Source organism: Gymnogyps californianus, chromosome 5, assembly GCF_018139145.2.
Source record: "Gymnogyps californianus isolate 813 chromosome 5, ASM1813914v2, whole genome shotgun sequence".
In the NCBI taxonomy this organism is placed as follows: domain Eukaryota; kingdom Metazoa; phylum Chordata; class Aves; order Accipitriformes; family Cathartidae; genus Gymnogyps; species Gymnogyps californianus.
In genome coordinates this window covers 6,327,713-6,343,706 of record NC_059475.1, presented here as the reverse complement: position 1 = coordinate 6,343,706, position 15,994 = coordinate 6,327,713, and the positions used below count along the sequence as shown (strand labels likewise).

The 15,994-nt window shown below is 37.5% G+C and overlaps 1 protein-coding gene across 1 annotated transcript in view; it reads right to left on the bottom strand.

The window, feature by feature from the left end:
- The window catches only part of ANO3 (anoctamin 3), a 215,536-nt gene extending 211,498 nt beyond the window's left edge, over positions 1-4,038 (bottom strand). The window contains exon 1 of the mRNA XM_050898227.1: positions 3,885-4,038. Coding sequence (XP_050754184.1) covers positions 3,885-4,038 — 154 coding nt within the window. The remainder of the gene's footprint in view (positions 1-3,884) is intronic.
- Between the last annotated feature and the right edge of the window lie 11,956 nt (positions 4,039-15,994).

The following is a 15,994-nucleotide window of genomic DNA, read 5'->3' as shown; positions in this document are numbered from 1 at the left end:
TGTCTCATTTCAGGAGGGTTTGAGTGCTGTACACTGACCCCACCACTACCAGTTACGCTACTAAGATCTTACTTATGGCTCATGGGTTTTTTTATTATATATTTTTAAGAGGTTTCTTTATTCTTGATCAAGAGTTACTAGGACAAAATAATCTCTAGGAATATATTAGAGAATTTATGTGGAGAAATGTTTCCGAGTATGATTTGTCGTATAGTTGTAAAACAAAGATTAGGAGATAAAGACCATTATTGTAGGTTGAATGTTTTCAGTCATTTCCAGACTAACAAGAGATGAAGCAGAACAGCATATATCAGGGATAATAAGGTTTAAGTCTGCACAAATATTTACAGCTGTAATATTCAAATTAGCTTTGCTTCCTGGGAGAAGTCTGAACAGCAAATACGCCAGGCCCTGGAGGAAATTCTACCCTGGCAAATAAAACAGAGATCTGGTCCTATATTTCTATATTGTGAATAACCTGTTGCCCATTGGTGAAGACAAATTGCCATAGCTGTTACACTGGCATTCATGTTATCATATTGTATTAAAAATTCTTCTTTGCAGGATAAGTAGCTTATAAATCAAAATAAGCTTTATTTTCTTAAAGATTGCTTGGCATCTCTAAAAACCCACCAACCCCACATTATCTGCTGTGTCTACAAGTATCACTGCTCCATTCAAACTTTCACCCGGAGTCCAGGTAATCCGAGTGCTGTGGAAACCAACATTGGTCATCGATCTGTTGATGGAGCATTCGTCAACCAAGCTTGGTCGTGCATTTCAGGATTTCATCTTTTGAAACAATGTCTCAGTATTACACTGCAAGTGATAAACACCCACAGATTTCAATAATGCTCTACATGGAAAAAGTCTGTATTCTATATGCAGAATGTTAATTTAACAATACTGTTGTTCTTATTCTGGTGTTATTACTCTCTACAATGTATTCTGACATATCTGCAGATCCCAAATAAATATGCCTCAGGATTGGTACTTGCATCAGAATGGAAAATGGAGTGATATACAGAAAGTTAAGCTTATTTATAACAACGTTCTTTCCCATTTAAGAAGAGAGAGGAGGAAAGTAATTTAACAGTTACACCCTACTGCAATGGGTTTGGTTAAAGCAGGAAGAAAATAAAAATATGGTTAATATTTTTCTGTACCAGCAACGTTTCCATTTTCCATTCTGAGAACATCAGACTGTATTGCAGGATACCACTTTACTTTGTCAGAGTATTCACTTTTCTGTATTTGCACTGTTAGGTGTTATGTTTAAAATTAACACATCAGTACTAGAGGAAGAAAAGTTTTTCTTAAGTGATAATCTCTCTCTATTGAATTCTCTGCTTTACATATAAAAAAATCGTAGTACAAGCACAACATAATAAATTTTAAACAATAAACCTCTCATAACACAAAAAGTATGTGGACAGCAGATTGAACAGAAGAAAAAGGACATGTTCTTCTCTGTTGCTGCTGTTTTTGTAGGTTCACACTGAGTGCTTATGTTTTCATAGCTTAGGTACCTTATACTACCATTTGTTGGTGATTTGAATGATTTTAGAGGAGAGTTTTTTAAATCGTCTGTAAAAAACATTGAAAATCTAAAAAAGCATTGAGTCTAAATGTAAGAGTCCCAAGGCTGCAACTGTAGAGGCTGGAGTCCTATGAGGCAGAGGAGCCAACACTAGCAAACTTCAGTGCAGCACCCTGATGTAGGATGTTGATTTCATTGAAGATTTTCATACTGTTATTGCTATCTAAAAACCCCTAAATTCTAAGAGCAAAATTTCAGTTACTTCCCATAGCTCAAAGTTTTCATTTTGCATGTGAAACAGCATTGTTGGCAAATACTCTACTCATGAAGAAATAGGGTCCATCATTGTAGTATAACCAAGAACTGTTTATTTTTATCAATAGCCATGGCTGAGCAAGTAGAAGTTCCTTTTAGAAAATGACACGTGGAAGCCAAATAGGACTTGTTGACACTATTCCATTCAAACTTCAGCCAACCCAACCCAACACAACACTGGAAACTACAAAGAGCTTGCTTACTTCAAACATTGGTAAAATAAATACATCAAGGAAAATTTTAGAAGGCAAAAGATGAGATTGCATTTGCTTTAAGTCATCATTCATAAAATCCAAAAAATATTAAGACAATGCGTCAGCATTTATTTGATTCTTCCCATGATGCAAAAACACAAACCAAGAAAATCTTCAAACTCTGACAAAACATTTGTCAAAGATGCTTGCTAGTACTGTTCTTGTTTTAGGAAAAGTTAACAGTGTTCGCAACAAATACTTGCAAGATGTAATTCTTTTAAAAAGAAAATAATTATTCTTCCAAATAGAAGAATCCCAGCAAGGAGGTTTGATTTTTTATTATCTCTTTGCTGCAGGACTCTGAATGGTATAGTTCCACAAACAATATGCTGCCCATGCTAAAAGTTCATTTTACTCTTGATCGACTGGATAGGCTAGAACAGGTTACTTTGATATTTAGGGAACATAGTGAAGCATATCACCTAGTACAGGCATAAATTCTTTAATGGCACCTCTTTGGGGTAGGAGAGGTAATTTTAAAGTTATGTTATAGGATCCCGGGGGAACAGACACCCAATTCCTGACCTTGCAAAAACTTGCTAACATACAAGAGAAACTTTCAAAAGTGCATCTATTGAGAAAATTCTGTTTTACAAGAGTTAGTGAAGGCTTTACAGGAAGCCAAATTAGAAAATTTCTATTAGGGAAAACACAAGTTATCTGTTTTTCTTGCAAAAGGATAGATAGCATGACATCCCAACCATTTGATCATTTTAATATGTAAGAACTGAATTTATAAGTAAAAAATGTTCCCAAAGTTTGTTACAGAGTTAAAAATATCTAATTTTTATTTATATATTTGCCTACTTTAGCCAAGTGAAAGTCGCAGTCTTCCACTGCAGGTTGGTTGTCCTGTCATGGATAAAGTGTCACTTACATTCAGATATTCTCCATTTGTCTTGTCTGTGCTTTGTTCCAGGGGTCACAAGCAAGTGAAAAAATGATCAAAATCAAATTATCCCTTGGGAGTTGTGCAAGTCAGAATACATATGTAGTCCACAAGAAATCAGAGTAGCCGTTCTTAAAAGGTATTTCCTAGACGAATGACCATCCAATACTTTAGAAGGCTTTAAGAGCATAACTGAGATTCCATTGATTAACTGCAGATATGTCCCCTTGGTTACGTTAGACAATCCAAGGCAGCTACATTCTGTTTTTTCCATGACTATGAATTTTCAGAGAAATTAAAGTTTCATGATGCTTATTTAATTGACATTTTTGAGGACCTATTGTAGCTATATGTAACACCTGCCACAAAATAAAAACCACCAGTGAGCCACGCTGGTCATGGGGGGGGGGGGGGGGGGGGGGGAAATCAAAAAATCTTTTTGCAGTTCCCTCTTTACAAGCCCCGATGTGATAAAAAATACCAGAGAAAAGAGAAGAGGAGCCACAGTGCTAAGCACTAGAGAGCACAGCTTATATACACACTTTGCAAAGTCTAATATCAGAGCAGCTGCTGGGGCTGCTCTAACTTACACAAAAACTATGCCATCTCCTATGGAAACTCATCTTCCAGGTAATGCCAAGGTAACAGTCTCCTGGGCTCTTCCTCCAGCAGTACCCTATGTGCTAGAGTGTTCAGGAGACACTGAATTTTTTTTAAACAGACATATGTTCTACCCTTTATCTAAAGTAAAAATGACTTCATATATTGCATGCGACAGCAATGAATCCTGTGTTTTCCTTATTGGGTCTTACAGTTTACTTGCAACATGTTACATGAGTAAATAGACACAGATTTGAGGAAATAGTTTATATAAATGCATGCTTACCAGCTGGTGCAGAACGCGAGCAGTGAAGTTGAAAACCGTGATAATCTGCACATGATTCACTGAATTTGCCTTCCTTAAAATCTGACTTGGAATCCTTTTTGCTCTCAATCTCATCTGAAGAAAGCTTATCCAGTTCAATTATCACAGCTGACATTGTAAAATAGTCTCAGTATAACTCAAAATAAAAACAAAGCTGAACAAGAGAAGCAGCCACTTTTAAGTTCAGCTTCCCCAAACTTGCAGTCCAGGGAAAAATAACCTCCTATCACAAAAAAAAAAAATTCCCCAAACTGTAATAGTGCAAAATGTTTTTAAGTCAATCACTGAGAAACTGTATTTCCATGAAGCTGTTCTTCCAGCTCTGCAGCGTTTGCTAAATATTGCAGCTCTTCTCTAAGGTAGAAAACTACTACTTTAAAAAGTTCTTCTGTTCTTGTAGTGACAACAATATTATGGCATTTCTGTGTAGCTGCTACGAAAATAGCAAGGATAAGTGGAGACCTCTGTATGTCTGCTAAGTTGTGGACTTACTAACTTTGTTTTAAGAGTCTAATTCACATTTTGTTACCCACTGGTCCAGCTGGGAGGGGCTAAGCAATACCAATGGAAACAAGTGCATCCCGCATGCCAGCCCAGCGGCGAGCCTGCCAGCTGCACCGGGGAAGTTACTGGTGCCACAGTTCTGTTTCCTCGGTGAACACTCAGGTCTTTGTCTGGGATGCGTGCAGCAAGATAAATGACCAGAAGCTACATCATTCCTTGAAAACAAGTAAGAAACGGTTCTGGGTTTCTCCATTTGTTATTTTAGAGCCTTGAGTCTAAAAAAGTTTCTTTCTAGGGAAACAAGTAATATTAAGGAAAGCGGTTTAGTCTTTTAAGCTTTTGTTTTATTTTATTTTCCTTTCCTTAGGTGCAAGTGAACCTCAACAGAACTCGAGACGAGAAAATGATCCGTTTCTTTCCAGCCTCTGTCCCACCGGCCAGCCGGAGAGTACGATAAGCAGTGCCAAGAGAGTCACCCACTGGCGGCGGGGGGAAACGACACGGCCGCGAAACGCCCGCAGCGGGGGCGCGGGCTGGCACCCCGGGCTGGCACCCGGGCTGGCACCCGGGCTGGCACCCCGGGCTGGCAGCCTGCAAGTGCACTGCCAACTCGGAATTCCCCTGGAGAACAGCAGAGCTGACACAGCGTGAATTGTCATTTAGTGAAAACGTATCACGCGAGAGTTTTCAGCAGGAAAATCGCCGAGCCTTAGCTAGAGACAAGGTGATACGGTGATTTGTCAGCTTTTAGCTCCCTATCACTTTTCTTAGCTGCTCTTTGCCCAGTGGGAAAGAGGAGTAAATAACGCAAGAAAAAAATCTAGGCAGCCACGCAGCTTTTACTAAACAGTCCCTTGTCCTGCAACAACAGGACAAACCCGAAATCTCTAAACTCAACTCGATAGAAGTGAATTCTCAGGGCTGCCCCTGCTAACGTGGGTCAGGTTTAAACTGAGCTGCTGATGGTACCCTCAACAATCTCTATGCAAGCAGGGAGCAGGTGGAGATCCCGTGTGCTTGCACAGGAAACATATCCTCAACCAGGGCCCAGCTGTTAAAAAAAAAAAAAATAAAAAAAATCATCAATGTACCAGTGGAACACTTCCCTAAATTAAGGGAATTTGTAAGAGGTAATTTCTAAATGGATTACGATCACAGCAAGAAATCCAAGTGAGGTAACAAGGCTAATACTAATAAGTAGAGCAACATGGAAACGGGACTGAAAAATCAATCACAGGGGAAGATTTTCAATGAGGCCAGAAATAATATGTAGCGGTTGTCTGTTTTTCATTTCACATCAATTAACGCACATCAGGGGCAGGAAAAAGACAGCTTGGTAAAAGTGTCACATCACTTAACAAAACTTTAGAAATGGTTATATAACACGGAAAACAAACAAATGTTACATCGTTTGGAAGGCAAATCCGGCACAGCTCACACCAAGAAAGGGAAAGGAACTATCAGCAAAACAGACTTGCATTGCATCCTCTTTTTAATAGTCCTCTATTTCAGTTCCTCTGAAATATGTAAAGTCTAGTTATGCCATTATTGTTGGCTGAAGTAATCTGGTTTTGTCTTCTGAAAGAAACTTCCCCCAAATGAAAATGCTGGCTGCTGAATTTGTCAGAAATTTTACAGGAGGAAACAGTCCTATCAATATATCCCCCCAAAAATCCATAGCTTAAATTGCACCTCCCTATTTATAAACATGCAAAAGATGTATTTTACATGGAGTTGTTACTTAAATAAGTCCAGTATATCAAAACTTCTAAAGAAAGCAGAAGCTTAAGCCTCTAATGACAAAGCATCACAAATGCCCAGAGGGAGAATCATTCTTCCAACATTCAGTGTCCCAAGAACTTTACACTATCCTTAGCTGGGTTCTTGTAACTTTTCCTGGATACGTGAGCAATTTCACCTCCTGTACAAATCCTTATCTGAAGGTTTTAAGTTTCTCCAATGACATTAATCTCAAAGTGATTTAGTTTAAAACTGAAATATCTCATTACTATTGCTGCTGTTAAGTTTTCCATCTAACTCTGAATATGTAAATCAGTCAAGGGCATATTAAGTCTTTAGCAGTCTGTGACTATTTCTTCATTTGTACAAGGGTTTTTTTCCCCTCCTTGATTTTATGCATTTACACATATGACAAAAGAGAGGGTACTGTTCCTTGGCAATTTAGACAATCCCCAAACAGTTCTATTCTCTGTACACATTACGTAGTGTATGCAAAAACCCTGAAGTGCCAACCAACTCTGCTGAAGGGTAAGGGTCATCCTTTAAGACGGAGAAGATGACAACATATTGTAAAGAACTACATTATTTTTTACTTATTTTTAATTTCCAACTCCGTGGAAAGCAATTTCCTAGTGGTGATGTATGATAATTCATACTTTTTGTTAGTGGTCAGTGGAAGACCTGAAAGGCAGCAAATGCCTATAGACCTTTCCCTCATGCTAACGCAAGCCAGAGGTGCAGGGCCTAACACTGCATCTGCTTTCATCTTGCAGAGCTAAGCCAGCCTGGGAGCAGCTGAAGCCCTGTTTCATTTGACACCTCTGCTTTTCCTTCCATCTCCTTTTTCCTCTTCTCAAATAGATGTCAAAACGGGAACCTGAGCTATTTTGTGGTTTTAATACATTTTTATTTGTCAGGCGGTTTTGAGTTCTATTTCTTCCTCCCTGCTCTGTCAAAGACTGTCACTTTTGGCAAGATATCTGAACAATATTTTTGTAAGTATCATGGGAATACAAGTCATTTTCAGAACTTTATTTAGGTGCCTAAAGACACACATATAGGTATCTAACCAAACCAAAAGCACCAGAGTCTGCTATTCCTCCAAACTCTGTCTAAACTATTTGACTACTATTATAAAGCGGCTCTGTAAAAAATAATTACTTTTAATAAATCTGGTCATTAGACACTTATGTACATTTTTAAATTATTTTTAATTGTCTCATGCTTCTAAATATCTGCCATATTTGAAAATATGGCTGTGTCCCCGAAGTGTCAATATTGGCATGCTGTGAAATGTACCTGAAAGTAGCATTTATACCGCTGAATTTTTTCAGAGATAAGAAATTTAAAGATTTTAAGCCATTCAGCTTTTATGATGCCAAACTAAGTTAAATTTAATTCATAGAGTCCAGTTATAAATATTTTTTTTCTCAAAAAAAAAAAAGGAGCTTGATGTCAAACTGAATTTTCCAACTTGTATGAAAAAGTAACATCTCATTTTCAGGTTTTTTGGGGGGGTTTTGTGGGTTGTTTTGTTTAATACAAGGGAAGTGACTATTTATACTGTAAGAAGTGTTAATATCATTTTTCCTTTGTCCAACACATCGGTGTTTAGGAATTCATGTAATGGAAGACCCAAGCTTAATAACATCCTCTTCTTAGACTGGGTTGTGTCCATTCCCAGTGACTGCTCTAAAATATTATAGTCTTGTTGTGGAATGGATGTGGTATGCTGAACCTCTCTTCTCATAATCATTTGAACTACACATAAACAAATGTTGAAAACAATAAAGGAGCAAGAGATAGCATCTTCCCAGAACAAGGCTGAAAATAACACGGAATTAAATTTATTCTCTTTTGCTGTGATCCAATTAATATTTGCTTATGTTAGAAGGTGGAAATGCTCCAACAGTTAAGAATATGGGAAACAGCCTGCACATTTTGTTGCGTGGCATCTGCTCAGAAGTGCAGTATCTTCATTTGAATACATATTCAGCACCAGGGAGGAAGGAAATACAAGTGTAGGATCTCTCACCTCTCATATAACTGCTAATCATAACTGACTATATTTTTCAGCACACAAACTCTACTCAAACAGCAATTTGCAGGGCCTTAGCAGTAAGTACAAACTTGATTAAGGTCAACAGACAAAAGTGCAGAGGCTTCAGTGCAAAGGTAAGAATTGGATCTGGCTACATGTTTTCAGGATGGAGGAAACAAGGTGTGTGAGAGAAACATTAAGTCATGCATTTTTTGATAAGTTCTGTGAATTTGTTTCATTCCTAGACGTGGTTGTTGACACAATTTAGAACTGTGAAAAAGAGAGAAGAAAAACTTTTGAACTCCTACCAAAAAAAATCTAAATAGATGAAGTATAAAAAAGGTCAAGATCTTGTTCCTAGTTTAGGTATCTATCATCCTCATCAACCGTTTCAGTCACACAGACAATAATGACCCACCACACCAAAGGTCAGATTGAATTTCTGGATCCTTCACTCTGCACAAGAGGAAAAAAAAAGAGCTGACCCAAAATGTCTTTGGCTAGTTGTCTCCTTCCCAGAGCTCTTGCTAAGAACTTCAAGAGAGGCAGGAAGCTGAATGAAAATAGGTAAGGGAGACACAGAAATAGTTGGCCTACATACTTACTGAAGAAACTGTGTAACCCAGGGTGAACCTAATCGGACTTTATGAAGTCTATTAGCTTTGTGTGAATAGGTTCCCCACACAATAGACAAGATTTCATGTGTAGCAAAAGTTATGCAAGAGTTTTTCCAGGGTTGTTTTTTCATAGCAGTTAACACAAAGCCAGCTATTACTGGTTGGCTATCTAAATCAGGATTTTCCTGAACACCCAACTACTCAGTAGGGCTCCAACAGTAATTAGAATGTTTATCCTTTCTTGCTCAGTAAAACAGTTGACAGTTTCAGAAAAGGACAGGTCAAAGAGTATTTCCTTCTTTCACACAGAGAAATCTACCCATCACATTGATTTACTTTACTCTCCAAGTCTAATTACCATATATCAACTTAGAAAGGCTGTCTAAATAACTGGTTACCATGTAAAAATGTAGGATTTCCTTGCTCCACAGCAAAACACTGGCTCTCTAGAACAAAACCTAAGACACATCTGAACATCTGTGATTTCAAAAACGTTGGTATTATTCTGCAAGCAAGAAGCAAAAAACTGTACTGAACACAGCTTCAACGCACACAGAAGGAATTTGATTTACACACAAGACATGAACAATTCCTGTCTTACCTAATTGAAAAAGAAAGACCATAAAGACATTATGCTGTAATAAACCAAGATAGTTTTTAAATAGCAAAAAATGTTTATACTTTAGCACATCTTTTGATGGTGTCTTCTATATTAATTGAAGAGTTACCCATTTAGATTTCAACAGAAGCAGTTATTCGTATTATACAGAGAGGTAGGGAAGAAAATGCCGTCTATCTTCTGTAAGCAACCCAGAAACACCTCAGACTGTCTGCTAAATCAATGTAGGCACAACTGGAATTTGATTATTTTACTATATAAACTCTCTCATTTTTGAGCTGGTAGAAAAGTGAGGCAATTTTGGCTACTTTCTGCTGATGAATTAACACACTTGAGTATGTTTTGCAAATAGATTTCCCAGGAATATTGAATAATCAATCCTCAAAACATAGTTTTATACCTTTCATTTTCTTTTCAGTGTTGTTGGGAGGAAATAACAATTTTTAATTTTGAATTAACTGTCCCATAACAATTTAAAATTCCCTTTAGTTTTAACATTACTTGCAGGATTCAATAAAGTCTTATCCTAAAATAAGACATAGTGACAATCATTCTCTCTGAGGAAGAAAAAACAAAAAAATTAAGTAACCAGACCGCACACACTGTCACCAAACTTTACCAAGTGAAACAGGAAAATAATTTGGGAAATTCAATTAATAGAGGCAGACTTAATGAGCTGCAGTCCAAAAATGTCAAAACAAAAAAAGTTTAATCTTTAGACCGCCTAGTTGTATGAATACATTATCTAAAGGTAATTTAAACCAATCTAACTTTTCTATATAGATATCTTACCAACATACACACACAAAATTAAACCAGAACATGCTTTGTCATTACAGTTCAAAGAAACATAGCTTATATTCCCAAGTCTTTAAAACATCTATTTTGGCTTAGGAGTCTACTACTGCCATTTATTTTGTCCCCCAAGTAACACCTATACTTTTCAAATTGTATTTCATTTTTATTTTTAACATGCTGAATCCATCCAGCAAAATGGATTAGCAGTTTGTTAGTAACAGTGAGATTTAACATTATGTACTTGACCTTACAGAATTACCAATAAGAAAGTAACCATTCCATATTATTATTTTATTCAGAAGAAATACGTTCCATTAATTATTTTTTTTTTCAGAAGAGCAAGAGGGTACCACTACTTAAGGCCTACTGACATTGGAAAGCTAAGTGTATGCACAGAACAACCTCTTTTGCACCAGCAATATTTGTCTGATAAATATTTTTCAGACCTGTCTGAAAAAAAATTTCCCGAAACCAGGAACACGAGAAAGGCAGCCCATAATCACCAGCTGTCCCTGTATATTTAGATGAATTTACTGTGGTATCAGATACTTACATAGCTAAGAGACTGTTTCCCTAATGCACTGGACGGCTTTCGCTTTGTTAGGCATAAAGTCCATTTGCAGTTGCTAACATATAACAAAATCTTGATGTGGCTAAAGCAATGTGCTGTTTCTGACAATAAAATGTTGCTCGTACCCTAAAATAAAGGCTAGAAACCAATAGTAAAGGCAAAAGGTCTTGCCCATTTCAGGAAGACTGTTCCTTTTCCAGTCATTCCCTAACCATCTAACAAGGTGATTTTTTAACTTTATGGCATGTTACAACAGCTTTCTCCATATACCCATAATCACCCTTACTTAGAGAGGAAGAAATGAAACAGAAAAAGATTAACCCCGAGGAAACCAGTGGCAAAGTCCAAGACCAAAATACATCTTAGTTACAAGGCAATTACTTCTCTCAAATTTCCTCTACAACGCTTGGCAGATTAAGTTCTTAGAGACTTAAGCATGTGTGGTTTTTTCCAGTAATGAGGTACTTCAACACAGATTCTAATAAAACCAAGTTTAAACTCAATGCGTTATTATAATTAAGTTCAGCTAAAAATTTTTAAATGTAGATTTGGAAATTTAAATACCATTGAAGATATTGATGCGTACAGTGAAATGCTTTGGAGTTTGAAGATACCTCTGTGATAGTTCAAACCTCACCCACACTAGTGTCAGACTAATGCACGTATAATCCAACCCAACGTCTCTAGTGATTTAATCAGTCTAGAGCAATTCAGTTATTTACAGACAGAAATGTGGATGTGGGGCACGTTCACCAAGACTAATCTGTCACATTTCAAATCACACTGACAATGAAACTGAGACTTGATTAAATATGGAAAAGTTCTACTTGTTTGCATTTCATAGAAATTTCAAGATAGAAGGATCAAATCGGTCATCTGGATTCACATTTATTCACACGTACAAACCTGGCAAAAGCTCCAAGGATAAACAAGGATAGGGTTTTCATGAATTGCAAGTTTTCTACCAGTCTGGCATTTTAACAGTTCTGGGCAGGAGATGTTTTGTTAGGATACCTATCCACACATCTCAAAAAACTAGAAGCTTGGCCAGTATAAAAAAGCTGCAATGAAACAGGATAAAGTGAATTTTTACCTGAAACCTTTTTCTTTCATGAAAAGAACTATCATAGTACAACCACATAACTTCACCTGAGTTTTTTGAGCTTGTACACAAGAATTTTCTTTTGATTCAGTAAATTACCTCCTCACAAGCAAAGCAGAGCATCAGGAATAATATTATTTTATAATCTCATTTATAGTAGAAAGATACTTCCTCATTATAATTCTTATTTTATGTATGCAAGATGCTGTATTTGAGACAAAATATACAGCTGCCTAGTTTCATTAAAAAAATTCTAGAAAGATCACCTGTTAAGGAATTTGACATGTAGAAAGTATAACATACCACATACTCCCTAGGCAGCAGGAAGTTAAGCAAAATCCTCAAACCTTCAATTATCAGTTCCTTCTAAAAACCAAGATACCACGTTGTAAAATGCAGTACTTTTTCCTTACAGACAATTACAGTAAATATTACTCAAAGCACTAGCAGTCATGCAACTTTTATCATAATTCAGTATATTCTTGCAAGATTCAGATTTGTATTTATTATCAGATTACTAGAAGTCACTTTTAATCCTTTAAAACTTCACATGTAAAATCTTTTAGATGCACAGTATTTCTTCAGTGCCAAGCAACAACTGTGAGCATGTTTAGCGTATGAATTATAGACTCAGTGAATCCATTTGAACTAGACACTAGGTGTCTGACTCGCTTCATGATAGGATATGCTTGTTGCTAAACAGAACGGAAATCAACATGATCAGAGAGCAATTTACCCTGAAAGAAAACATTTTTTTTCCCCCCATATATATATATAAAAACATACACCATGTGGCTTTATCTCTTAGTAACAGCAAAGCCTACAGGACACGTGTCTGAATCCTTTTGGGCAACACGCAAGAGATGGGGAAAGAAACCATGCAATTTTACATAACTGGTCATAGCTGCCCCTCTACAGAGAACTTAGTGCTAGCCAAAAGTAAATGTCAGAGTCAGGCCTGGCATTTCAGGGATGTTTTCACAAGTCCCAAGGCATAGGAATGGCAATTCCATATTAGCCTGTTTTTTTCGTAGCCCTTGTATTGAAAGAGCCATTGCAGTGCCAGCAATTTTGTCTTTTTTGTCCCTTTCTTTCATGCTTCATTACCCTAGCTGCCTCTGCTGTTGATATCCTTCTGTAAATGAAATTATACAAAACAAATGGTACAACAATTCCCCCAACAGCAGGTTCTCTTTCAGAGAAAGGACTGACTGGTTAATTAACTGAATGCAATATTATTCAATAATTCCACTAAAACATACCATACCTTGGCTAAAAGGACAAACATCTACTTTCATATCTCCACAAAATTAGACAGTTGATGTCAAGAGAAAATAATGATTCTAACAAATCTTTTGGTCAGAGTTTTATAATTTCAAACTTAATCACAATGGGCAATTAAGTCATAAGTTTAGCCCTGACAAATATTACTGTATGTACATACATTCATAATTTTTTTTCCTCACATGACCAATAAAACACCTCTGTGTTGTACATGACCAGTGTAATTTTTCTTTCAGAGGTGTCAGTTAAAGTCGAGGCAGTTCCAGCATGGGTGAAAACAGTTCAAGGTCATCTTTAATAGTTTTAATATTTTAAATCTTCAGAGTTAACTTTGATGAGATTCAAATCTTGCTGAAATTCTCTTAAGGAAAAGACTTCTAATAACATAACTCGTGCATTTGGTTTGGTGTAACAACTATCAAGGTTAGATATAATTGAACTGATTTTGGAAAAGGATAGGTGAGATTGTATCTCAAGAGTTTCAATGTTTTCTCATATTCTGTGGATTTCTGTTTTCAAAATCCATTGTAGGACAAAAGTTGTTTCCTAATTAAACACGTCCTGGATAACTGATAAAATAAACCCCAAAGTCAAAGTCTGCTTTTCAGAAGTACTTGAGCCAAAATTTACAGTCAACAGTTTTATAGCAAATTTATTTTCAAAACCGGTTTGTTTGTAACCCTTACAGGCCTGCAAGTCCGTGTGTGTTGCCTGCCTGCAGCCACCTCTCCTGAGCGCTGGTCCTTCCCCCCTGCAACGTGGGCACAGGCAGGGGCCAGGCCAGGGAACATCACCAGAGCGTGCATGGACACAGGAAACAGGTCCGGGCAGCACCTCCAGAGCCCACAGCAGAGCTGCAACTGTAGAACCAAGTTCCATCTTGAAAAGAGACGGCAGGACCTCCATGTCCTAGGGTTTCCCTGGGCCTGGTGCTGCTTTCTCTTTCTCTCAGCATGAAACAATGTTGTAGCAGCCACTTTGGACAGGCGGCTGGAGCTTGATAGTTTCATGTAAAGGTGTGAAGGAAAGATCAAACGCCTCAGAAAAACTACCAGATCTAGTCATCTTTATTTCCTCCTCATCGCACAACTTTTTTTTTTTTTTTTTTAAATACTAACCTCAAGAATGACAACAATAGTAAGGTTCTTTTGAAGTTCAAAAGTGAAAGCGATTAGAGTAACACATTTTCAGCACCACCCTAGTACCATGCACCGATATTCTAAAGTCTGGTCGAAAAAAACTTGCTTTGCCCTTGTATTATAATCTCTATAGTTTCGATGAGCATCCCTTTGACCACAGGCACATATCCCACACTGCAAAAAAATAAAGCCAGATTCCTCCATTCTCACTCATATTCGACAGAATATTAGGGGTATTAAAAATGAATTACAGAAGAAAATTGAGCCAACAATTGAGGGTGTGCTCTTATCAAGCAATCACCATCTTGATTGCTCCCTTTCATACAATGCTTTTTGCTCTCATAAGGGAGATAATTTATCTAATCGTAGAAGAAGAGATGCCTTGAGTACAACCAAAATCAAACAATAAGACACACAGATTTAGAAGTTCAGTGTACCTGAGATCTTTATTAAGCAAAGGAGATACAAGATAAATTTTAATGACATACAAGTCCTCAGAAAATAAGAGAAAAAGGTGATAATTTCAGGAAGCAGAAAGACACCTACAAATAGTTTCAACCCTCATTGTCAACGTTAGTGAAGGGAACAGAACATTTTTCATGACAGAGAGAGCTATAGAAGAAGAGAAGGTTATAAAGCAACAAAGGTATTATATGCTGAAGTTAAGGTTATTCATTTGCATGATAAAGGAAAAAGCTTTCAGGAACACAAAACTGAATAACTTGGGAGGGAAAGAATCAAAACAAACCTAACTGCTATGAATCGTGTCATATATATTGAAGACTGCCCAAGGCATTTCGTATATGCTTAGCTAACCTAGCTAACCCCATTCAGTGATAACAGCCTCCAAGGCAATCATAGACTTGAAACAGAAAGACTTCAAAAATCTAGCCAATGCCTTAAGGAACTTAAGTTTCAGTTTTTGAAACTTAGACACCTAAGTTGCCTCCCAAGAGGATCATTGCTACTGTTGAAAACTCTGTTTGAGCTACATCTTTATTTCTGCAGTCACGGGAATGGAAAGTAGAGTTTGACAGGTTAGTGTCAGCAAACAGGGACATTACAAATCACCCAAGTCATCAAGTAGAGTCCCCTGTGGTCAAGAGCAGACATTCAATTCCCAGTTTTCAGAGAAAGGCAGGGCAAAATAATAATTGAGGAAACATATAATATAGCAGGAGAGCAGACTTTGGCCTCCTCAGGGTTCTGCTTGGTAGAGTACCATGGGTTAAAGCCCTAGAGGGAAGAGGGGCCCAAGAAAGCTGGTTAATAGTCAAGGGTCACCTCCTCCAAGCTCAGGAGTGATGCCTCCCAACAAAGAGGAAGTCAGGCATAAACACCAGGAGGCCTGCATGGATGAACAAGTTGCTCCTGGACAAACTCAAACACAAAAAGGAAGCCTACAGAGGGTGGAAGCAAGGACAGGTAGCCTGGGAGGAATACAGAGAAATTGTCTGAGCAGTCAGGGATGAGGTTAGGAAAGCTAAAGCTCTGATAGAATTAAGTCTGGCCAGGGACATCAAGGGCAACAAGAAAAACTTCTATAGGTACATTGGTAATAAAAGGAAGACTAGGGAAAATGTGGGCCCTTTCCGGAAGGAAACAGGAGACCTGGTTACCTGGGATATGGAGAAGGCTAAGGTACTCAGTGACTCT